The 25,585-nt window shown below is 49.6% G+C and overlaps 1 protein-coding gene across 4 annotated transcripts in view; it reads left to right on the top strand.

Annotated features, from left to right (window-relative positions):
* The window catches only part of PLXNA1 (plexin A1), a 243,389-nt gene that overhangs the window by 192,457 nt on the left and 25,347 nt on the right, over positions 1–25,585 (top strand). For 3 of the 4 annotated variants that reach the window (XM_029050204.2, XM_029050202.2, XM_039910099.1), the window contains exons 17-26: positions 180–273; positions 1,924–2,163; positions 2,464–2,607; positions 3,779–4,013; positions 7,019–7,161; positions 11,718–11,974; positions 13,741–13,807; positions 20,966–21,112; positions 23,193–23,352; positions 25,115–25,221. In XM_029050204.2, the coding sequence (XP_028906037.1) occupies positions 180–273; positions 1,924–2,163; positions 2,464–2,607; positions 3,779–4,013; positions 7,019–7,161; positions 11,718–11,974; positions 13,741–13,807; positions 20,966–21,112; positions 23,193–23,352; positions 25,115–25,221 (1,594 nt within the window). The remainder of the gene's footprint in view (positions 1–179; positions 274–1,923; positions 2,164–2,463; positions 2,608–3,778; positions 4,014–7,018; positions 7,162–11,717; positions 11,975–13,740; positions 13,808–20,965; positions 21,113–23,192; positions 23,353–25,114; positions 25,222–25,585) is intronic. The other variant, XM_029050206.2, reaches the window with a different exon arrangement.

Genomic DNA, 25,585 nt, shown 5'->3' with positions numbered 1-25,585 from the left:
TGCCAGCTACCTTGGAGTCGGTTCGGTGGACAAGCTGGCTTCTCCAGATTGGCTCCAGGCAGAACGAGAAGACCGCGAGGTGGGGGTTGGAGGAAAGCTTAGGGCTCTGATGTAGTAGCATAAGATGGGTGCCCTGACCGGAGCCACCCCATAACGAGCCACTCCTCTCTTTCCCCCAGTGGCGGAACCCTCCTCACCGTGACAGGAACCAATCTGGCCACAATCAGGGAACCTCGGATCCGAGCCAAGTACGGCAGTGCCGAGCGGGAGAATGTAAGTACCATCCCAACTGGTGGGCGAAGGCCCAGGGAAAGGGGAGGTAACTGTTTAGCTGTTGACTCTCCTCAGCCCCTTCCTCTGGGGCACCACTTCCACTCTGATTCTGTGGACCAAGGCCTCAAAGCTCCCCAAGCAGTTATTTCCCCAAGTACCCAAAATGCAGCCACTTAAGGAGTGGGGCCCAGCAGCATTTTAACATCATCATTTCTGGCAGGGCAAGAAATGAAGCCAAATTCAATCAATAAACCAGTGGTATTTGAGTGCTTACTGTGTACAGAACGCTGTACTAAGCGCCTGGGAAAGTACAATATCGTAGAGTTGGTAGAAATGATCTCTGCCCTCAGGGAACTTACCGTCTACAGCCTTACATATTCTAAGTCTGATTTCTAGTTTCGCCGTGAGTATGGGGTTAGCGACATCTTACCTGACCTCATCCCAAACCATCCATCTATCTCTCAGTCATTCAGTCAGATAATGTAATTGCATCATCAGAACTGACTGAGCACAGGGTATAGAGTACTGCACTTGGAATTTAAGGGATAAGGCCAAAGTATAATATGTGCCCTCTGTCCCCTGAAAGAATCTACAGTCCAGTGAAGGGGAAAGGTGAAAAACACTGATGACTACACCAGTTAGGAGCGAGAAACTAGATGTAAATAGTAGACACAAGTGAATAAAGGAATCAACCACAAATAAACGGACATGCTTAAGAATGCTGAGATGACTGATGGGGGTAGCATGACCTGGAAGGTGGGAGCATTAATTAATGGTATTTTTTGAAAGCTTACTGTATGCCAAGCCCTCTGCTAAGGACTTGGGAGAGGACAGTTAGAGTTAGTATGCTTTCTAGAGATGCAAGCATTTTAGAAAGGCTCATGAAGAGGGGATAAAGGTGATTTGGGAAAGCTGACGGGGAGGGTATTCCAGGCAGAGAGAAAGATGTGGGCAGTGGGTTGGAAGAGAGAGGGTCGAGAGGGAAAGAGAGTCAGAGAAGCAGCGTGGCTCAGTGGAAAGAGCTCGGGCTTTGGAGTCAGAGGTCATGAGTTCGAATCTCAGCTCTGCCACTTGTCAGCTGTGTGACTGTGGGCAAGTCACTTCACTTCTCTGGGCCTCAGTTACCTCATCTGTAAAATGGGGATTAAGACTGTGAGCCCCACGTGGGACCACCTGATTCCCCTGTGTCTACCCCAGCGCTTAGAACAGTGCTCTGCACATAGTAAGCGCTTAACAAATACCACCATTATTATTATTAGGTCTGTTTGAGAGGAGCAGAGATCAGGAGCTGGGGCAGAGAGGGAGTCCTTTGGGCATCTTTTTCCAGATTTCAGCACAGCATGGATTTTGCCAGCCTTGGGGAGGGGGTGGATGAGACAGCATTAGTATAGTCATTTCTCAGACGGGGAAGCTGTGACCCCAAGCAATTCAGTGAGTAGCTCAAAGTCACATGGTGAGACACAGACAGGCAGGAGTGCTGCAGAGCCAAGCCTATGGTCTGCAGCCTCGGAGTTTCCAGTTGCCAAGCTCCAAAAGCAGAAAGCAGGTAGGTTTCCAGAAGCCCTTCCCTGGAGCGAGGCTTCTCTTCTGCTTCCCGAGTAGTTTAGTGGCAGGCGGGCTGGCCGCTTATCCTCCCACCCTTCTCCACAGAACTGCATTGTGTACAATGACACCACCATGGTGTGCCTGGCGCCCTCCATCAACAACCCCACCCGCAGCCCCCCGGAGATGGGCGATCGGCCGGACGAGCTGGGCTTTGTCATGGACAACGTGCAGTCCCTGCTCATTGTCAACACCACCAACTTTCTCTACTATCCGGATCCCATCTTTGAGCCCCTTAGTCCCTCAGGAGTCCTGGAGCTCAAACCCAGCTCACCCCTCATCCTCAAGGTGAGCTCCAGACCTTCGGGGAAGGCGCCTTCCAAGTGTGGAGCTGGGAATCCTGGGCTCCAAGGGAGGATTGGCTGGGGGAGTGGGTGGGTGTGTTAGGGTGTGTGTTTGTGTGTGTATGTGTGTGTGTCAGGGGGCAGGATTAAGGGTGAAAGGGGAGATGGTGGGGGGGCAGGAAGGAAGAGCCAGGAGGGGCCCAATCATGGAATGGGGGAGCGAATGGATGTTGGAATCAGGCCCGAGGCTTCCTGCTTTATAGAAATGAGAACCAATGACCTTTTTGTCCCTGTCTTCTCCCAGGGCCGGAATTTGCTTCCTCCAACATCCGGGAACTCCCGACTCAACTATACGGTGCTCATTGGTGCCACACCTTGTGTCCTGACCATCTCTGAGACCCAGCTCCTCTGCGAATCGCCTAACCTCACCGGCCAGCATAAAGTCACGGTAACTTTTCTGGCCCCCAGTGTTTAGAAATCATTCATTCATTCAGTCGTATTTATTGAGCGCTTACTGTGTGCAGAGCACTGTACTAAGCACTTGAAAAGTACAATTCAGCAACAGAGACAATCCCTCCCCAACAGTGGGCTCACAGTCTAGAAGGGGGGAGACAGACAACAAAACAAAACAAAATGAGTAGACAGGCATCAACAGCATCAATATAAATAAATAGAATTATAGGTATATAAACATCATTAATAAAATAAATAGAATAATAAATATGTTCATATGTACAAGTGCTGTGGGGCGAGGGGGTAGAGCAGAGGGAGGGAGTCGGGGCGATGGGGAGGGGAGGAGGAGCAGAGGAAAAGGGGGGCTTAGTCTGGGAAGGCCTCCTAGAGGAGGTGAGCTTTCAGTAGGGCTTTGAAGGGGGGAAGTGTGCTAGTTTGGCATATGTAAGGAAGGAGGGCATTCCAGGCCAGAGATAGTTCATGGGCCAGGGGTTCACGGCTTGACAGGCGACAACGAGGCACAGTGAGGAGGTTAGCAGCAGAGTAGTGGAGTGTGCGGGCTGGGCTATAGAAGGAGAGAAGGGAGGTGAGGTAGGAGAGAGCAAGGTGATGGCGAGCTTTGAAGCCAAAAGTGAGGAGTTTTTGCTTCATGCGAAGGTTGATAGGCAACCTGTGGAGATTTTTGAGGAGGGGGTGACATGTCCAGAGTGTTTCTTTAGAAAGATAACAGAGGGAAGTATAGACTGAAGTGGGGAGAGACAGGAGGTTGGGAGATCAGAAAGGAAAGGTTGGGAAATCAGGGGCCCTGGCTGTATTAAGTGCTGGGATTGATACAGGACAAGCAGGTTGGATCTAGCCCCTTTCCCACCTGGAGCTCACAGTCTAAGGGGTAGGGAGAACAGGTACCTGATCCCTCTTTTTACAGGTTTAGGAAACTGAGGCCCAAAGAAGTTAAGTGCCTTTCCCCCAAATCACACAACTGGGATCCTTTGAACCTCGATGTGGCCTACCCTTGAGCCCCATGTTGGAACCGAACTCCTCCCCAGCACACCCACCCTGCCCAGGCCTCGGGGAATCCAGGTTCCCCAAGCTCAGAAGGTGGGTGGGGTTCCCCACCTTCCAATCTTGGAGGAGCTGAAAGGAGCCTCTTGCCTGCCTCTCTGCAGATCAAGGCAGGCGGCTTTGAGTTCTCTCCAGGGACGCTTCAGGTGTACTCGGACAGCCTGCTGACCCTGCCGGCCATCATCGGCATCGGGGGCGGTGGGGGCCTCCTGCTGCTCATCATCATCATTGTCCTCATCGCCTACAAGCGCAAGTCCCGGGATGCCGACCGCACCCTCAAACGCCTCCAGTTACAGATGGACAATCTGGAGTCTCGAGTGGCCCTGGAATGCAAAGAAGGTGAGCCCTGCCCATTGGCCAGTTGGAGAAGTGACACAGGGAGGAGGTCTGCCTGCCCACAGCGGCAAAGTCGCCGATGTCGTGGGAGACCTTGGAGCTCTCTGGAACCCGATGCCCCCTCCCCACCTCCCCTCCGCCCCCGCCATGTGAAAAACTTCTCCCAGTGCATTCTAGGCTTCTCCCGACTCTCCAGGTCCAACTCGGAGTCCTCTTCGCCAGATTCTAGCTCACCAAGGGGAGCGACGGTGCCCTGACAAGGTGGCCCGTCGTAGTAGTTTATCTGCTCTTCCGGCAGCGCCTCAGTGTTTCCTGTTCCGGGGAAGGCAGCCTTGGCCTCAGGCGAGGCAGTTCAAAAAGTCAGAGTGACCAGACTGGAGGACTTGGGGGTTTGTTTTTATTTAGGAAGAGAAAGTGTCTCGTGTTGGCAGAGTTGGGCCAGGCTGGGCCAGAAAGGGAGAGCCTCATTATGCGACAACAGAACGCTGGGAAATTGGATGCAGTGCTTCTCCAAGCCCCACCGTCTGGGCCTAATTGCCCATTATCTCCACAAGCCACTGGCTGGGACCACGACCTTGACAGCCCCAGCCGGGCAACAGAGAGGGAGAGGAAAGCAGGCCCTTCACCCAAGATAATAAAAGCAGTTGGCACAAGCGGGGAGGGTGATGGAGACAACAGAATAGAAGGCCCCCGATGCTTTCCACTCCCCAGCTGGCAAATAGATAAAAGGAAACAGCTTTTAATTAAAAGCTGCAATATCTGCAGAGGCTTTTCTTTTTTCCCTGGCTTTCACCAGTTCTAGATAAGATATAACATCTTTCAAGCTGATGGTGGTTTGTTTCCCCACCTCAGGCAGCTGATCCTTACCCGCTCACCTACGCTGATGCTTCTTCTCCCTTTCAAGTTCTGTTAATTTGATTTCAGAGGCTGTTTTCTTTTCTCCCTCCCCAGAGGCTCACTTTCCTTGTTTCCTTCCCTAGTTAAAGGCACAGGACCCAGTTTCACTCCCTTCAGCACCTAATCAGACTACCCTCTTTGGAGAAGCAGGATGAGCCTAAGTTTGCAGTTGTGTCAGGACAACTTTTCGGCCATTGCCAAGTTGCTCCTTCCTCTCTCTTCTGGGCAAGTGTAGCCCGGGTGACACTTCTGTGACAGGTATCACAGTGTGGAGAGCCACCATGGGCCTATTAACCTTCTCTTCCTCCTTTCCTGGAATGGGGAGAGAAGGAAGGGCTGAACAAGGAAAAGTGGGGTAACCAGAGCCTTCCTCTTCACCCGTGACACCATCCATGTCTCCTCAAACCCTTTTATCATGTATTCATTCATTCAATCACATTTATTGAGCGCTTACTGTGTACAGAGCACTGTATCAAGTGCCTGGAAAGTACAGTACAGCAATGAAGAGAGACGATCCCTGCCCACAATGGGCTCACAGTTTAAAGGTGGGGAGACAACATCAATACAAGTACACAGGTTTCAATATAAATAAATAGAATTATAGATATGTACATATATACATAAGTGCTGTGGGGCAGGGAGAGGCTGGAGAGCAAAGGAAGTGAGTCATGGTGACACGGAAGGGGGGGGAGCTGAGGAAAAGTGGGGCTTAGTCTGGGAAGGCCTCTTGGAGAAGGTGTGCCTTCAGTAGGGCTTTGAATGGGGGGAAGAGTGACTGGAGGATTTGAGGAGGGAGGGCGTTCCAGGCCAGAGGTAGGATGTGGGCCAGGGGTCAGTGGTGGGACAGGTGAGATCGAGGCACGGTTAACACCAGAGGAGCAGATTGTGCGAGCTGGGATGTAGGAGAGAAGGCAGGTGAGATAGGAGGGGGCAAGGTGATGGAGAGCTTTAAAGCCAATAGTGAGGAGTTTTTGTTTGATACGGAGGTGGATAGGAAACCGCTGGAGTTTTTTGAGTAGGGGGGTGACATGCCCTGAATGTTTCTGTAGAAAGATAATCCGGGCAGCGGAATAAAGTATGGATTTAAGTGGGGAGAGGCAGGAGGTTGGGAGGTCAGAAAGGAGGCTGATGCAGTAATCTATGCAGATAAAATGAGTAATTGTACTAACCTGGTAGCGATTTGGGTGGAGAGGAAAGGGTGGATCTTGGCAATGTTGTGAAGGTGAGCTGCCCACGAATGCTGTCCCACTTGGACAAATTGAAGCCCAGTGAGGGAAGTGGGCTTGCCAAAAGTCTCTCATTTTGCCAGTTTCAGAACTGGCAGGTTGTCACAACTTTTTCTCACCCTGGCCCCTTCTAGTGGGACATGCTTGAACCTGCTGTAAACTGCAGGCCTCTGAAGGCAAAACCATCTCTTTTGAATCTTTCTAACCATTTGGTTGGAGTGCTACTCAGCTCCACATTTGCATCCAAAACCCCACAGACTTTTCCTCTTTGTCTTCTTAGGGAGGGGGAACCATAATTAATCCAAAATAGATCACTAAGGCCATCCACAGAGGGACAGAGATTACCTCCAATCTCATCATACTAGAGATCCAGCAGAGATCTGTCCTGGGCCGGTCTGTGCTGTTTAGTTTGATGGGTGAGGGGCATACCACAAGCAAGGAGCAGAGATCAGAGGAACTTCCGGTCCTAGCTAACCTTTCAGAGGGATCTGGCAGGAGTAGAGTTTGGCCCCCAGAGGTCCTCAGGGCTGTCCCCAGCTCCTGCTTCCTACCTTGCTCCCTACGTCAGGCCACTGTAAAATTGAAGTGTGTGTTTGTACGTTTCCCTTCCTGGGCATGGAGCTGGAAACTAGTACCTGGTTTGAGCTGAATACCACTTGGTGTGCTGTGAAATACCAGTCCCAGTGTGAGTTCTATGTAGAGGTCCATTGTACTTGAAAAAGACATAATGAGTATCCCCAACCAATATACTTTGACAGCCAAGCAAATGTGTGTGTGTGTGTGTGTGTGTGTGTGGCGGAGAGGGGTGATGGGGTCCGTGGGGAAGGAAACTGGAAAGAACTGATTTTCAGTTCTCTAATCTGTTTTCTCTCATCCTACTTCCAGCCTTTGCTGAGCTGCAGACTGACATCCATGAGTTGACCAATGACTTGGATGGAGCAGGCATCCCCTTCTTGGACTACCGCACCTATGCCATGAGGGTCCTCTTTCCAGGGATTGAGGACCACCCAGTGCTGAAGGAGATGGAGGTGGGTGCCCAACCACAGGACTGGGAAGTCCCTCCCGGCAATCCCGGGAGCGAACCACTGAGACCTGTGGGATCCCCGGGCAGGAGGAGGATGGGAAGGAAGAGAAGAAGGGATGAGCAGCAGTGGGTCAGGATGTAGGGCATCCACCATGGGTGGGTTTGTGCATTTATGAAGGGCGTGGCAGAGGAGGGATGGCAGGAGTTGTAAATGAATCGAGTAAGAGGAACAAAATGGATAGAATGGAAGGAGTGGATTATGAAAGGAACTCTCTCCACTACAGGAAGGGAGGATGGCTGTGAGGAAGAGTTGATAATAGTGGCCTTTGTTAAATGCTTACTATGAGCCAAGTGCTGTACTAAGTGCTGGGGTAGGTAGGAGATCTTCAGGTCAGATACAGTTCCTGCTCCACACAGGGCCCCCGATCTAAATAGGAGAATGAGGAAACTGGGACACAAATAGGTTAAGTGACTTGCCCCAGGTCACACAGCAAGGAAGTGGCAGAGCTGGGATTGGAACCCAGGTTTTCTGACTTCAGGATGGAGGGATGTTGGTTCAGGCTGGTGGGCCTCCCAGGCCAGGGAGAGAGGAGAGCCTATCCCTGTCACTCTAGAGGTGCTCCCAGTGCCAAGTTCCCCTTTCTCTCTTCATTCCCAACCGCCCCTTTTCTCCTTCAGCCATCCCAGTTCTGGAACATTAGGTGACTCTTCCGTCTGCCAAAAGAGTCATCAGTGAGGGGGGTAAACCCCATTTCTGCCCACCCTTTGAATGCCTTTCCTTGAAGGGCTGTGGTCTCAACCAGCCTTGGAGAATGGGACAGGATGGGGCCATTCCTTTTTCATTCATTCATTCATTCAGTAGTATTTATTGAGCGCTTACTATGTGCAGAGCACTGTACTAAGCGCTTGGGATGAACAAGTTGGCAACAGATAGAGACAGTCCCTGCCGTTTGACGGGCTTACGGTCTAATCGGGGGAGACGGACAGACAAGAACTTTACTTAGTCTCATTCTCATGCCATTTGGGAGGTCTCCCTAGGATTCGGCTGCTGAACTTACTGGCCTTCAATCACCATTAGTCTCCAAAGACCACTTACTTGGGGACTGGATTGGCCAGGCTGGATCACCTCAAAGAAAACAGGAAGGAATGCCTTGTGGGACAATTGCCAATCACGCCCTAACTAATTTAATTGATGATTTTTCTGGATAAAAAAATAAGTCCGTAGAGTAAGGCAAGACAGAGAAACTGAGTCCACCTGGCCTGCAGCCAACCAGATAGGTTTGTGTTTGTCTCCCCTATTACAGTGTGAGCTCCTTGTAGGCAAGGAGCGTGTCACTTAATTATTCTGTATTTCCTAAATGCCTAGTACCGTGCACTGTACCAAATGGGCGCTCAGTAAATGCTACTTCTACCCAATCATTTTGGGATGGCCAGTAAAAAGAATCCCAAGTAGGAAGTGTTCTTGAAAGTTCTATTTTTCATGTATTTTTAAGCTATCTGCCAAATTACTGCCAAGTGAAATCTATTTTTCACTTTAAACCTCATTTGAAAATAATCATGGTGAGTACAGTAGTGGCTATAGAAAACTCTTCTTTGAGAACCACTGCCTGGAAGGGTGCTGTGTAGGAGGGAGAGGTGGTGGGTCCCGGGGATGAGAGGAGTCAGAACTGTGGGGTCATCTATAATCCCACTTCTTAATTTCTGAGATAGCAAAGCCCTCCGAGGAGAGGTGGCAGATTCAGGAAGGGAGCAGCAGCCTGCCAAAGCCTTTCCCCTTAAAGCTGGGTCATGGGATGCTCTGGATCTCTGGTCTTCTAGACTGTAAACTCCTTGCGGGCAGGGAACGGGCCTATCACCTCTGTCACATTGTATTCTCCCAGGTGCTTAGTACAGTGCTCTGCACACAGTCAGCGCTCAATAAATATCATTGATTGATTGATCACAGAATTAGCCCACCCCCACCGTGGTTCTTCAGTTGGCTTAACTTAACCCCATGGATCTGTATACTCACTTCTTGGGTTGTAAAATACATCGAGCTCCAAATTCAAGGGCCTTCAGAGGCCTCCAGGGAGGAGGTAAAGCATTATTGTCCCCTCGGGGGAAAGGAAACCTGATTAAGGCAAGCAGATAGAGTTGCAAAAGACTAACGCAATTTAATCAGGCTTTGGTTTTATTTGTCTCCATAACTAGCCTCAGCGTAGCCCTCCCTTAACAATGCAGCAGCGTTTATTCATTCAAATCTAAGTATTAGCACCACTAGCAGGGAGAGGTGAAGATTGTTTTTTTGATTTTTTTTTCTTCTGGGGAAGCTTGATGGGCAATGAAGCTGAGTCCTGGCTGCTGCCAGAACTGGAGGGGTCGGGCTGGAGAGAGCAAATTTGACAGATGTTTAATTCTCTCTCCCACCCCCCACCCCCCCCACTTCGACCACCTGTCTCATCCTCCTGCTCCATTTCTTCCTCGGCAATCTCTGATAAGATCACCTGTGTAGGACAGGACCAATTTCAGCGCTTATCGCAACTGCGGCTGTTTCAGTAGCAGAGGGCTGAGGCCCGATACCATCGTGCCATCTGATCGGAGCAGCCGGGACGACATCTATTTTGCTCAGAATGAAAATTTGGGATGGTTCTGGCACCCAAAGCCCATCTGTAATCCGCTGATAGACTGTCTGCGACCGGAGGCTGTGGGGAGGGAGAGCCTCCCGACAGCCTCTCTCACACCCTCCTTGGCTCTGAGAAAGCCGTCAGAATTCAGCTGGATGCTAACAACCTACAATCGCGGCTGCTTGTTCCCCCACAGATAGCGACACTGCTGCCTCACCTTTTTTCTCAGTGGTTTCATTTTCCAGTCAGCTCCTGGGCGGCTGGCTGCCACTGAAATAACTCCAGAGACTGAAGCTTGTTCTGTGACGGCAGAGTGGGGCTGGTGAGGGTTGGAGCATTTGAGGAGCCCTCTTTTCCTTCTCACCCCCGCCTCTGGGCTTGCCTTCCTCCAAATGAACTTAGAGAGAAATTTCCCAAAGACTCTGTAACTCCCCAATCAGGGAGCTGGCTTGGGAGCCTGAACACGCTTTTCACTTGGGAACATAGCCTAATTTCAGTTCTGCTTGATCATGGCGACTGTTTTAGGAGCTAGGGACCCCTCTCTGTATACCTTACGGTAGGAAGCTGGTCGTCCCACCCAAATTTTGGCCGGAATTAAAATTTAGTGCTTGTTGGTCTGAGCTGGTAAAACTCCCGTCCCTTTGGTTATCCTGACAGCTACTGTATCAGGGTCAGTATCTAGGAAGCATTTGGTGGGTGGAGTAAATACATTTAGGTGATGATGATGATGAAAGATAGGTTGGCAGAGTTGGTCTCTGCTGCTCTTCACCTATTTAGGCATTCAACTCTAAGATAACCCACGTTGTCAACTGCTAAGGCTCATTTGGATGCCTTTAGCTGGGGTGAGAAGAGGGAAAGAGCTGTCCAGTAGCTGGGGTAATTCTAGGAGTGCACTCATATGTGATCCGTGAGAGGGACTAACTGGGAATGTGTGACCCTGCCTGTGAACTCTTTAACTGCCCTGGGATTCCTCCATACCCGGGGGAGACTTGAGCCACAGAGGCTTTCTGAGGGTGCAGCCGGAACACTTAAAGGGTCTTTGCAGGGTGCGGTGGGGGGGGGCCTTCTCTATTCCTGTCCCCCTGGAAGGATGCTAGTGCTCCATGCTGATGGCATGAGACAGCATTCCCCGGGCTGCTCCACTTGAACTGATCACTCCCTGTGAGGGCTGGGTACTGCATTAAATCCTAGGGGAATTTCCAAAGGAAGAGCAAAAGATGGTTCTGGCCTTTTTTGAGGAACTCCCAGTCAAATCCTCATCACCTGGGGTGACTCGGTGCCTTCTTTGTGCAGAGCACTGTCTTCAGGTATTTGGAAGACAGACAAGAGATAAAAAAGACGTGTTCTCGAGGAGTTTACATTCTAATGATGAAGACAAATCATCTAAAATGGAATGAAACAGGAGTGTAGATGTGAATACAAATGGTAAATAGTGAGCACAGCTGAAGGCAAGGGATGGCTGGGAAAGGAGGGTGGGGGGAATCCATCAGGACTGGCGTATCCCATTTTCTCTTCTTCCCCCACAAATTGTTTTTGCCAACTCCCCTCTCAGATCGGAGATTTGGGGCTCTAATGGTATTTGCTAAGCGTTTACTATTCATTGGGCATTCTCCTAAGTGCTGGAGTTGATACAATAAAATTCAATCCACACTGTCTAAGGGGGAGGGAGAAAAGATATTTAATCCTCATTTTACAGATGAGGAAACTGAGTCCCAGAGAAGTTACGTGACTTGCCCAAGCTCACACAGCAGGCAAGTGATGGAGCTGAGATTAGACCCCAAGTCCCCTGACTCATGGGCCCATGCTCTTTCCAACTTCTCTTCAGTGGTCTTTGAGCCTGCAGTGCCTGGATCATGCCATCTACCAGAGGACAGCGGGAGGCAGGGAGGTGCTCAGGAGAAGCCCCCTGAAGAGCTGCCGGCGTCAGGGGTTTGACGGTTTGGTGTCACTCCTCCAGGTGCAGGCCAATGTGGAAAAGTCCTTGACACTTTTTGGGCAGCTCCTGACCAAGAAGCATTTCCTGCTGACCTTCATCCGCACCCTGGAGGCTCAACGTAGCTTCTCCATGCGTGATCGGGGCAATGTAGCCTCGCTCATCATGACCGCCCTGCAGGGCGAGATGGAATATGCCACGGGTGTCCTGAAGCAGCTCCTTTCTGATCTCATTGAGAAGAACCTGGAGAGCAAGAATCACCCCAAGCTGCTCCTGAGGAGGTAAGAGACGAGAAATGGACTGCCCCAGCCCTGGTCCGGCATTCGGTCTACACAGCCAATCCCTGCCACGGTGGCAGCGGGAGGGGGAGGAGGGCAGCTCTCCAGGGATTTCTGTGGTCAAGGTTGCTCAGGAATGTGGGTTTACACCTTGTGATCCCTGGTGCTCTGACAGTCACCCTGGGTCTAGTTTAGCTTGACGGCCTCAGGATTGGGAAGGTTGACTTCTTTCCTCACTGTAGGCGTTGGAAGGAAGTAGGAGTCATCCAGTAGAAGTCAAGGGATCTTGTCCTGGAGATCTGAACCCTTCCTCTCTGCCAAGTCCAGGCAGCAGTTCTGAGGCAGCAAAGGCAGCTTCCTTAGCTTTGTTTTAGCTCACTGTTACTAAAGGTCATTCAGATTGTGTAGCAGGAGTGGTTTTTGTCCTTTAGAAATGGTTGTCTTTGAGTTTCTTGCCTCGCAGTGTTAAATGGGACTAGATCAAGCTGCAGATATTATTGTTGCCGTGCATGATTTCAAGGGGCATCACAGCTCTTATAGAACCATAGAGTAATAGATTTGGCAGTTGATATAATCACATTACCTCATTTTGCTGATCCCACTATCTAGTTGGGGAAACTGAGGTGCCAGAAAGAGACAAGCCTGGCTTGAGGTTATCAAGCCAGTAAGATTCTAGTTGGTGATTCAGCCCCCTGGAGTCTTCCAGTCCTTTCTGTCCCATTTCCTCTTTTCCATGCCCCCCTACCGCCCCCAAGAAATGCTTCCCTGTGCATGAGGGATTGAGGCTTTCTTCTCCCCCCCGATCCCTTCTTGGGATCATTTACACTCCTGGGTGGATGCAAGATCACTTTTAAAGAAAGATCGGTCTGCTATACTGCACGAGCATCTCTGTGAGTGTCTCGACTGTCTCTACTTGGGAATGTTTGGGGAAATTTTAATTGTCCTGAAGGCATGAAGATGCTTAGGCCATAGCCATGTTAGCTTCTCTTGACCAGCACTTCCAGTGTTCCACAACTCTTCATCCCCTTCCTGTATCATCCCCACAGTTGTGCTGATTTTTCAGGCCCAGACTTCTGGAGTATTGGTAGGGGAGAAAGTTGTGCTTTACTTCAGGGGAGAGGCGATGACACGAACCTTGCTGGAGAAAAAAAAAATTCCAAATCTGACACTTGAGTTAAGGGTGACATTGATCGGCAGCTCTTCGGGATTTAACCCCTAAAGAGCACCGGACTGTGGACCCCCAAGGCTTAGGAGTTGGGAAAGTGTTTGTGTAGCACCTGGATCCTCCGAGTAAGTAGTGTGGTCACCAAATCATCTAGAATAGACTCTTGGGGAGGGAAGAGTAGTGAGCAGCAGAGGAGAGTTGGAGATACTAATGGGAAAAGCTGCTCTCTTGTGGAAGAAACTGCAGTCTCCAAGCCAGGTCTCCATGGAGCTCAGCTTTCGATTGCCTCCCTCAGATGGAGCAGAGGTCTACAGCTTGGTCCACAGCTAATGAGTACTTCCACAGGTCTCTACTTGTGGGCTTGAATTAGGGTTCTGCTTAGATTCTTGTCAGGGTGACCCTTGGGATCCTTTCCTTCCCCTCTGCCTCTCAAGACTCAACCTTTAAAGCAAAAGGGAGAGAAATGAGGCCAGCGATGTGGGGGGTGGGGGCGGGTAGGGAGGGGGCAGGAGAAAGAAGAGTAGCCATCTAGATCAAAGTCTTACAAATGTTTCCATCACCTTTTTTAAAAAAAACTTCCCCACCTTCTGACTCCCTCTTCTAGAACTGAGTCAGTGGCAGAGAAGATGCTGACAAATTGGTTCACGTTCCTGCTGTACAAGTTTCTCAAGGTAAGTCTGGAAGAGATGGTGGTTCCCAAGAACAAAGCCTTGGATTCCTTCCCTATCTCTGGACAGGATCTTGGTAGGTGGGAAAGGAGGGTCACATATCCTCAAAGCCACGCATGCTTCATGGAAAAACTCTGGAAAGCATTCTACTTGAAAACAATTTTGCTGATGTAACCCACAGATTTTTGAGGGTTTCCATCCACATCGTGCTAATTGGTGACGATTTGGTCACTTTCAGGGTCAGTCTCTTGCCCTCTTCATTTCCGTGGAGTCCTCTGCCTAGACCATCCCACTTAAGGGGCTGCGGCCTTGAGTGGGATAAGGAAAGTAGATGCCTTCCTACGGATGACACAAGCAGCTTTGGGTCTTGACCTGCTGCTTTCCTGCTGATGTCATCTGTTTCCGGAGGACATCAACAGGAGGACAAGTACTGAAAAGCTGTTGTCATGGGTGCGGGATGATCTCTTAAGAGAATATCTTTCAGAGCTCTCCTTGAGGTGTCAGTGGCTCTCAGAAGACCCCTCTCTTTTGTCAAGGCATCAGTGACTGGCCTCAGGAGCCTCCCAGGAGTGGTTCCCCCTCTCTGTGGCAGGTGTGCTCCTGGTTGGTGGGTGGTGCACCTGTGGGTTCTCATTCATCCCTGAGACAAAGCTGGGTTCGACCACTTCCGGGAAGAGAGAGTGGGTGAGATGACAGGCTGCAGCGTATTGCCGACGAGAGGTGATGGATAACACTGTGTAGGCACACATGGCTTCTGCTCAAGAACCCGCTCTCTCCATTTCTATACGTTATTCTTTGCCGACTGCCCATCTGTCTTCCCAAAGATGTGGGCATCACCAGACTGACCCTCCCTCCCTCCACACTCCTCCTGGATGTTTCTCTGGGAAGTGGCCATTCTACCAGTAGGTAGGGCCAGGGTATTATGCTGCCCTACAGAAGAGCAACAGAGCAGGATCCTCCCAGTGGCCAATCTCAAAGCCCCAGTGTGAAGTTCCAAATAGACATTGATTCCCTCCCACCCGTTACTCAGAACAGTGGCTGCAGCCCTGCTGATTAGTTATTAAAGGAGGAGTTTGTAATCAGCAGGCACCCTGGGCTTATAGGTCACCGCAGGGCCATTCGTGAATGGGAACTGGTGGCCAATTAAGGTTGGCTTTGGAGCCCAAGTTTCAAAGAGTGGTTTCTTATTGTCAAGCTTCTAATGATGCCATGGGTGCTCTCTGCTTCGTTAGGAAAAGGTTGTTAAGCACCAGGCAGTGAATTGATGCATGACTGCCGGGTTGTTTGTGGATGCCAGGGATGTTTTGTAGGGTTGTTCACGATCTCTCAGCCGCTTGTGACATCAGCATATTGAATTGTTTTACAGGAAAGATCTGAGGCATTTTATTTTGGGGAAAAAATGATTCATTATAATGCCCATTGTATATGTATGCATGAAGGACTCATGTTAAATAGTAATGCTCGGGGAATCTACGTGTGCGCTTATTCTGCAAAAATCATACGGTATCGATGCCATTTTGTAGACGGATTCAAAGTAGGGAAGGCTGTGGAGGCAGGATTAGGTTTGCTCAGCCGTTAGGCCCATCCTTTCAGACCAAATAGGATAATCATAATAATCACACCTTGAATGTGTAGAGAGCTTTCATTTTTCCAGAGCATTTTCACATCAATTATCTCATTTTCACCCTTTACAGCAGTCCCGAGAGGTAGAGGGACGCAGATATTATTAGCCCCTGTGTTTTTCCGTTGAGGAAACTGGGACTCAGAGAGGTTAAGTGACTTGCCAGAGATCACGCAGCAGGCCAGAAGGAAAGCTGGGGCTAGAATCCAGGTCTCCTGGCTCCCAGCAGCATGCTTCTTCCACTAGACCACACTGCCTCCCATAGATTGCCCAACTCCCCAGCCGCAAAGGCTAGGGCTGCTGGGATTGCAGTGGGTGCCCTCTCTCCCCCCGCACCCCATGGTTTCTTTGGGAACGGTCACTGAGAAAGAGAACTGGTGAAACCATGTTCCCATGGTCTCTGGAGAAGGAGAGAGTCAGAGGGGTGTTCACTGATTAGGAAGCTCCCCAACTCCCCCACTTTAGGAATCTGGGAATCTGTAAAGCAGAAAGAAGAGCTGCTGGTGAGCCCATGGATAGGACCGAGTCCATCAGCTCAGACTCGGGCCCTCTTTCAGTGACTCATTCAATACATCCTTGGAATCAATCACTTAGTTTGTGCAAAGCACTGTACTAAGCACTTGGGAGAGTACAGTGCAATAGAGTTGGTAGATATGTTCCCTGCCCACCAAGAACTTACAGTCCAGAGGGGGAGACAGACATTAAAATAATTTACAGGTACTTGCATAAGTGCTGCGAGGCTGAGGGTGGGGGGGAATATCAAGTGCTTTAAGGGTACAAAGTACATAGTTGACACAGAAGGGCAGGCAAGTAGGGGAAAGGAGGGATTAGGCAGGGAAGGCCTCTTGGAGGAGATGTGATTTTTAATAAGGCTTTGAAAGGTGAGGAGAGTGGTGGACTGTCAGATATGAAGTGTATGAAGTCAATTATGAAGTCAGAGAAGCAGCGTAGTTTAGTGGAAAGAGCCGGGCTTGGGAGTCAGAGGTTGTGGGTTCTAAACCCGGATCCGCCACTTATCAGCTGTGTGACTTTGAGCAAGTCACTTCATTCACTCAATAATATTTATTGAGCACTTACTATGTGCAGAGCACTGTACTAAACACTTGGAATGTACAAATCGGCAACAGATAGAGACAGTCCCTGCCCTTTGACGGGCTTACAGTCTAATCGGGGGAGACAGGCAGACAAGAACAATGGCAATAGAGCCAAGGGGAAGAACATCTCATAAAAACAATGGCAAATGGCACTTGTCTTCTCTGTGCCTCGGTTACCTCATCTGTAAAATGGGGATTAAGACTGTGAGCCCCACGTGGGACAGCCTGATTACCTTGTATCTACCCCAGCGCTTAGAACAGTGCTTGGCACATAGTAAGCAATTAACAAATACCAACATTACTATATGAAATGGGAGGGAGTTCCCGGCCTGGGGGTGGACATGGGCAAGGGCAAGGGGTCATGAGGGAGATAGACAAGATCTAGCTACAAGGGGTAGGTTGGCATTATAAGAGTGAAAAGTACGGACTGGGTTATAGTTGGAGATCAGCGACGTAGTCCTAGCAGCTTTTCCAGAGCACTCCTAGGTAGTACTGCTGGTGATTCCAGTGCAGAGAGAACAATCAATGTGATATTTTTTGAGCACTTACTGTGTGCAGAGCACTGTATTCAGTGCTTGGGAGAGTACAATACACAAGAAGCTTGCAGTCTAGAGGAGGAGATGGGCATTAAAACAAATTTTGGATATGTACATAAGTGTTGAGGGCGGAGTGACTATCATGTGCTTAATGGGTACAAATGCAAGGGCCACACAGAAGGGAGAGGGAATAAGGGAAATAATAATAATGATGGTATTTGTTAAGCGCTTACTATGTGCCAAGCCCTGTTCTAAGCACCGGCACTGTTGAGGGCTTAGGCAGGTAAGGACTCTTGGAGATGTGATTTCAATAAGGCTTTCAAGGTGGGGCGAGTGATGGTCTCTTGGATACGAAGGGGAAGGGAGTTCCAGGCCAGAGGGAAGATGTGGGCAAGGGTTCGGCAGTGAGATTGGCATGACTGAGGTAACCGTGAATAGGTTGGCGCTGAAAAAGCGAAATAGCGAAAAAGCGAAAAGAAAGCAGGCCGGGCTGTAGTAGGAAGTCAACGAGGTAATGTTGGAGGGGGTGAGCTGATTGAGTGTTTTAAAGCCAATGTCAAAGAGTTTCTGTTTTATGCAGTGGTGGATGGGTAACCAGTGGAGGTTCTTGAGGAATGGGGAAACATGGACTGAATGTTTCAGGCAAATGATCGGGGCAGCAAAGTGAAGTGCAGCCTGGAGCGGGGAGAGACCGGAGGCAAGGAGGTCAACGAGGAGGTTGATGCAGTAATCAAGGTGGAAGATGATAGATGCTTGGTTCAGCATAGTTGCACTTTGGATGGAGAGGAAAAGGTAGATTCTAGTGATGTGAAGGTAGACTTCTCTGGGCTGTAAACTCAGCCTGCTTCCCTGGGGCCTGGCCAGCCAGGACTGTGGACAAAGTCCTTCCTTCTGCAAAAATCTCCAATTGCTTCTCAAGAAAAGGCCAAAGTTTCTGATCCTCAGTTTTGAGGCTCTCCCTCAACTGTCTCTCTCTTACTTGTCTGCTCTTTTTTTGCCTGCTACATTCCAGTTTGTGTTCTTTGTTCTTCCCAAGTAAACCTAATTCTCCATTCTCCCATGACCCACTGCTCATTCCTTTTCCCTTGCCCCGACACTCCCTCTGTCCTCAATTTAACTAAGCCCCATCCACTTCATCCTTTCAAAATCCTCCTAATAATTATAATAACTGTGGCATTTATGAGTGTTCACTCCATGCCAAGCACAGTGCTAAACACTGGGATAGATACAAGATAATCAGGTCAGACCCAATCCCTGTCCCACATGGGGCTTGCTGTCTAAGTGGGAGGGAGAACAGCTATCGAATCCCAATTTTATGGATGAAGAAATTGAGGCCCAGATAAGTTAAATAACTTGCCAAGGTGTCACAGCAGGCAAGAGGCAGAACTGAAATTAGAACCCAGGTGCCCTGACTCCTAGGCCTATGCTCTCTCCACTAGGTTAAGGTTCTGAAAAGCCTCTTCCTCCAGGAGTCCTTTGATTAACCTCTCCTTCCCATTCACATTAGCCCATCAAACATTCCAACACTCATGTATTAATCATTTCTTTACTCGTTATTCATCCACTTTTGTCTACTATTTATAGCTATACTCTCACTCTTAACAATGGCATGTTGAGCAATTTATCTTTTCTCTCTCTCCTCGATTAGACTGTAAGCTACTTGAGGACAGAGGGTGTGTCTTCTACACTGGTCTGCCCCTAAGCACGTAGGACCAGATCCTGCGTATTGGACCGGCAACCTAAACCTAAAATAGAGCTCTCGAGCACACTAGATCTGGTGTGGTTGAGTCCCACTGAATGGAATGGCTCGACCAGGTTCAGTCATGGTGGCGGGCTCACTCTATTTTTTCCCGGCTGCTATTTTCCCCCGCTTCAAAATTTTCTTGGCCGTTAGGAGCCATTAAACCCTCTACGGAAGCACCTCCTGTTTTTGTGCTTTCAAAGGGGGAAGGGGTGGAGGAGAGGACATGAAAGCTGGAGGGACGCTCTTTGAGACGGGAGACACTTCTTCAGAAGGCTGCTCGGTTTTACGGTCATTACTTGTGCTTTTGCGTTTCCAGGAAGAGGCACGGCTATTAATAAATGCGCCCATATCCAAATCGGGTCGTCTTTTTTGCGCGCACGCGCTCTCTCCCCTTCTCTCTCTCTGGCTCTTTCTTTTTCCGGGCTGACTTAATGAAGCCAAGTTTGCAAATGAAACATAATTTCAAAGACAGGCGTGTTGTCGGAAGGTCTCGGGATGATGTATGCATGCTCCTGCTCGTTAGCAGCTGTCTCTTTAATTACCGCAGATGCTAACGAGATGCTAACAGCATATGGTGACAGGGGGAGCCCTGCACTTTGCACCAAAGTACAATTTATTGGTAAACCGGCCGGGAGGGGGGACAGTCCTATTGGAATTTTCCCCCGAAAACCCTCCCTTTGGATTTTGTCTTCCCTCATTCCTAGTTAGGAATACAGGAGGCTTCTGGAAGATTCTAGCTTTGAGGTCCAGGTCTCTTGAGAAGCAGCGTGGCTCAGTGGAAAGAGCCCGGGCTTGGGAGTCAGAGGTCATGGGTTCAAATCGCGGCTCAGCCGCTTGTCAGCTGTGTGACTTTGGGCAGGTCACTTAAATTCTCTGTGCCTCAGTTACCTCATCTGGAAAATGGGGATTAAGACTGTGAGCCCCACATGGGACAACCTGATCACCTTGTATCCACCCCAGCGCTTAGAACAGTGCTTTGCACATAGTAAGCACTTAGCAGATGCCATCGTTATCATTATTATTATTGTTGTGAGATCTTTAAGGCTGATGGGCAGCTGAAGCGGGGAGAGCAATAACTGGACATTTGGATCATGATGCTTATTCATCTGTATCCCTGTCCCTCTGTGGCAACTTTCCAAGTCTCCTCCCTTCTCTTTCTTCTCCATCCAGTCCCATCCCAACCCTCACCCACATGCTTCAAGTAACCCCTCACCACCTCTACCCTCCCATTTGATTCCCATCCCTTCCTCAACCAAACCCACCCAAATTCCATTGTCTAGTAGAAATGAGCAACTGCCTTCTTCACCCTTGGGAGTCCGATCATTTCCAGGGCGGAGGGGAAGACTGTCTCTGGAGTTTCAGCCAGGGACATAATGAAGTCGGTTTGACACTGGCGGACTATAAGGAGTCAAGCAGAGGAGGTCTGGGCGAAAGCTTTTGAAGCATTAGATTCTCCAGCGAGAAACCGTGCTCTTTTGGTTTGTGGGGGCCCTTGAGTTGGTGGCTAATCCAGGGGCCTCCTCCCTTATTTCTAGTTTCTGTCCCTCTATCCTTCCCTCTCCATACCTTCCAAGGTGACTCCCCTTTGCAGTAGGAGAAGCTGGCCCACTAGTTGCTCCTACTGTCTTGTCATAATCATTCCTGGGTGCCAGCAGTTGAATATTTCCACACATGCCCAAGCAATGCTGGGTTTGGTCAGCAGAGATGACTGTTGACAGGTAAGCATTACCCTGGGGAGTCTGCAACCAAAGAGGCACGGTCAGTGGCTGCGTGAGCCAGAGACGGAGATACCAAGGTGACAAGTTACCCAGTCACTAATTTTCCTGTATGCTCTGGGCAACGCCATGTTGACCTCCAGTGTCTCCGCCAGTGGAAGCATGAGGACTGCCTGCCACATACCAACAGAGAGGGCCCACTTATGATGTCAGTTGCTGTAAAGTTTAGCCGGAAACTTTTAGGAAGATGACAGAAGCTGGGAATCATAATCTCTAAGGCGTTTCTGATCCCAACCCCCAGAGCCTGGTTCCTGTAGGGTTGTGTAGGGGCCGGGTTATTCTATGGTTATTTCTCCATTTGCTCATGTCTTCTCCCTGTCCTACTCGCCCCACCCTTCCCTCGCACCCTCAGAGCCCCCTGCCCTCTTAACGCACTTCCGTTCCCCGGCAGGAGTGTGCAGGAGAGCCGCTGTTCATGTTGTACTGTGCCATCAAGCAGCAGATGGAGAAAGGCCCCATCGATGCCATCACGGGCGAGGCTCGCTACTCCCTGAGCGAAGACAAGCTCATCCGTCAGCAGATCGACTACAAAATGCTGGTTAGTGAAAATGGGAGCCAGCTCCAGGATTGGCTCTTGCTCAGGACCCCTGGGTTTAACCTCCCCGAGTAGGACTTTGAGGTCCCGCCCCCACCCAGGATACTTAGACGAGAGCTTCCTACCCTGGCTATCCCTTCTTCTTCTAATGCTCCCTGGCCCATCTTGCCCCGAGTTGGGGAGGCTTCCAGGCCCAGCACTTCTGCTCCCCAGAAGCTGGGTGCTAGTCAAGCGGTTTCACCCACTGGTGTGGCAGCCGAACTGAGGGTTCAGGTCTCTGAACTGTGAAGAGTTCAGAGAATATGGTTCTTTATTCCACCTGACCCAATGAGCATGTGTTCCTGAGAAGCAGCGTGGCTTAGTGGAAAGAGCACAGGCTTGGGAGTCAGAGGATGTGGGTTCTAATCCCGGATCTGTGACTTGTCTGCTGTGTGACCTTGGGCAAGTCAACTTTTCTGGGCCTCAGTTAACTCATCTGTAAAATGGGGATTAAAAGTGTGAGCCCCACGTGGGACAACCTGATTACCCTGTATCTACCCCAGTGCTTAAAACAGTGCTTGGCACATAGTAAGCGCTTAACAAATACCATAATTATTATTAGTATTATTATTATCTGGGCCCTCAGGATGGTTTCTGCATCTATGAGGGAGATGTATTACTGCTCTCCGGGTTTTTTAGTTAGTCTTCTAGGTTCTTATTCACTCTTGGGCTCCTCCCTCTGGGCTCACAATGCACTGGCTACAGGAGACGGCCTTGATTACCCAGTTGCAAGGGAGAGCAGGCTTCTCTCAACTGCTGCCTTCCCCCAAAACAGCTGCATTTATCAAAGTTGGAAATCAGAAACCTCATCCTCTGGCTTTTCTCCTCCTGTTCTGCCTGCCCTTAATCAATCTTCAAAGTTCAGGTGCCCTGGGTTCTCCATCCCTTGCAGAATCCCTTGACTGCTGCATCAAGAGCCCGCTTACTCTGTGTTTTCTCAAAGGCGCCGCACCATTTTGGCCCAGTTGCATTTCCGGCCAGCATAGGTAAACTCGTAACCTGAAGGTGCTGAGTCAGAAAATCCTGCGCTTTCCAGCAGATCTGCACTTATTTTGCCTAAGTGTAAATTTGATCTGGTATGTGAAAAGCATGGGAAGACTAGATGCTGAAGGTGATAAGCAGAAAGGGCTCACCAGAAGTTTCAGCAAGGTTGGGGGTGAGTGGGGGAGAGGGAGAGGTTCAGGGAAGATAAATGGAAAAACAGAAGCATGGACCTTGGGCCATCCTGAGTGGAACTGGGCCCAGTCGAGTCTAGTTCCCTCCATGGGATTGAAGAGAAGGAGAGGGCAACTCGACCAGGGTAAAGAGGCAGGGAAAACAAGGCAGTTCCCACCTTACATCCCTTAGGAAAATGACAGATTCCTGGTGGAATGAGCTGCCCATTTATCATCAGCCCATGCCAAGGGGACCCCAAAGTAGAGCTCAGGGATGACACAAAATGACTTTACCATGTACCAATTTTCCGGGAAAGTAAGTGTCTAAACAACCGAATGCTGGTTGAAGTAGTCCTTGTCAGCTCTTACATTTTCTATGTCAACGCTTGTTTACATTGTTCACATTCAGTCAATGTAGCTCTATTTCGGTCAAAAAAGGAAGAGCCGAATGATCCAGAATCTCCAAAACTCAAACTGATCTTGTGCCTGTCTGTTCTGTATACGTTCTGGGAGGGGCTGTGGGTGGACAGGAATATGTGTGAGTTACACATCTTACAGTGTGGTAGTGACCAAAGCTGTCTGTTCCCCGGGCGGGGGGGATGGCTCCATGGCTGCTTGAGCCAGATTCCCTGCTTTGCTCACCCTGGACTTCTGATGCGGCTATAAGGTTGCTCACCAGGGTCGGAAAGACCCTTTGGTTTATTCACTCTTTGAAATTTACCCCCTCTCTGTCTTCACCTCCCCTAAAATACCTATCCCTTTTCACAGCCACCCTCATAATGAAAAATTGGCATCTCTGGTAGTCCCCCCTAGTTGAGAAGCCCCCATCGACGTGAGTTGACGTGAGTTGACGTGAGTTGGCCCGCTTGTTGTTTCTCTGCTCCCTGCAGACCCTGAACTGTGTGAATCCCGAAAATGAGAATGCCCCTGAGATCCCCGTAAAGGTTCTGAACTGCGACACCATCACCCAGGTGAAGGAGAAGCTCCTGGATGCTGTGTATAAGGGAGTCCCCTACTCCCAGAGGCCCAAGGCTGGGGACATGGATCTGGGTGAGTTGGAGTCCTGAGTGGGTCTGGGCTGGCATTCGCTGGGGAAGCGTCTGCATGGGCCAATGAAAATCTCTAAATCAGCTGGGGTTTATTTCTTAGGAACTCTAGAAGCCCCTAGTCTCACCCCAGCTGGAAAACTCTGGGGTATAACTCCACTAATGTCCCGACCAAAGGTCGTGAAATGAATGTCACCAAACCCTGAGAGCGAGAGACTTTTGCCCTTAAAACTGGTGGGCAGGGATAATCAAGGGGAGCAGTGTGGCCTAATGGAAAGAGCCTGGGAGTCAGAGGACCTGGGTTCCAATCCTGACTCTCCCACTGCTCTGTGTTACCTTGGACAAGTCACTTTTCTTCTCTGTGCCTCGTTTACCTCATCTGTAAAGTGGAGATTAAATCCTCCTCCCTCCGATTTAGACTATGAGCCCTGTGTGGGTCAGGAATTGTGTCTGATCTGATTATCTTGTATCTAACCCAGTGCTTAGAACAGTGCTTGACACATAGTAAACACTTAATACATATCATAAAAAGGGGGAAGGAAACATCTCTCTTGAGGGAAGGCATGGTGTCAACTCTTGTACTCCTACCGACACCTCAAGTGTAATATATCCAAAACAGAACTCCTCTTCTTCCCACTCAAGTCCTGTCCTCCCAATTTTCCCATCTCTGTTGATAACATCATCCTCCTGTCTCACAAGCCTGCAGCCTTGGCATTATATTCAAACTCCTCTTTCTCTCTCTCTCTCTCTCTCTCTCTCTCTCCATCTCTCTCTCTCTCTCTCTCTTTCTCTCTCTCTCTCATTCAGTCCACATAGTCAGTGTCACAAAATCCTGTTACTTCTATCTTCACATCTCTAAAATCCACCCTCTCCTCTACATCCAAACTGGTACCACGCTGATCTAAGCACTTATCATATCCTGCCTTGACTACTGCATCAGCCTCCTTGCTGACCTCCCTGCTCCCTGACTCTCCCCAATCCAGTTCACATTCACTTTGCTGCTCACATTGTTTGTCTAAAATGAATCACTCCGTATCTCTCCACTCTTCAAAAACTTCCAATGGTTGCCCATCCACCTCTTTACCTTTAGTGTAAAGACACTCATTCAACTAGCCCCCTCTTACTTTACCTCCCTGATCTCCTACTACAACTCATACACTCTGCCTCCTCTAATGCCAAAATACTCCCTGTGCCTTGATCTCACCTCTCTCACCACCGACCCCTTGCCTACATCCTCTCTCTGGCCTGGAACTCCCCCCCCCTTTCCTATGTGATAGACTACCACTCTCCTCAACTTCAGGGCCCTCCTAAAATCACACCTCCAACAAGAGACCTTCCTTGACTAGGTCCTTATTTCTCCCATCCACCCTCCCTTCTGTGTCACCAGTACACAGGAATCTGTACCCCTTAAGCACTTGATATTCACCCCACCCCCAACCCCACAGCACTCAAGTACATATCCCCGTACTCTCCCATTTCCCCAATCTATAATTGACTTTAATGTCTGTCTCCCCATCTTGACTGTGAGCTCCTTTAGGACAGGGCACATGATTACCAACCCTACCATATTATTCTCTCCCAAGCACCTGGTCCAGTGCTCGGCACACAGTAAGTGCTCAATAAATATGATCGGTGGATCAGTTGACTGATCTCTCATCTCTGAAACAACATCCTTCCCATCAAGGGATGCTCTTCCCTTTTCTGCCCTTCCCTTTTGCTCTGTGCTCTTCCCTCCAGCTAACCCCATCTTGTGTTTTCTTCCTAAGTAGAATGGCGCCAGGGCAGGATGGCCAGAATCATCCTACAAGATGAAGACGTGACCACCAAAATAGACAATGACTGGAAGAGGCTCAACACCCTGGCTCACTATCAGGTAGGTGGAGCCAGGCCTGGGCCAAGCTTCTTCCTGAAGCATGGGCAGCAAGACGTTCATTCATTCATTCAATAGTATTTATTGAGTGCTTACTGTGTGCAGAGCACTGTACTAAGCACTTGGGATGTACAAATCGGCAACAGAAAGAGGTTCTATGACAGAGGCTTGTGGACTGTGGAAGCTGGCGGGAAAGGAGGAAGAGATTGGGGTGCAGTGATCTGGGAATAAACACAATCGCCGATGGCTGACTACAACCAGACTCCGAGACCTCTTCATTGGGTTTTGTGTTGTGAATCAGTAAAGATTAGGAAGGCTTCTGGATTCCAGTGAAAACTGCACTCCAGTGCAGTTCAGTGAACTCCAA

This window comes from Ornithorhynchus anatinus, chromosome X1, assembly GCF_004115215.2.
Source record: "Ornithorhynchus anatinus isolate Pmale09 chromosome X1, mOrnAna1.pri.v4, whole genome shotgun sequence".
NCBI classification, from domain to species: Eukaryota; Metazoa; Chordata; class Mammalia; order Monotremata; family Ornithorhynchidae; genus Ornithorhynchus; species Ornithorhynchus anatinus.
Note: the sequence above shows the minus strand (reverse complement) of the source record. Positions and strands in the feature narration are given on the sequence as shown.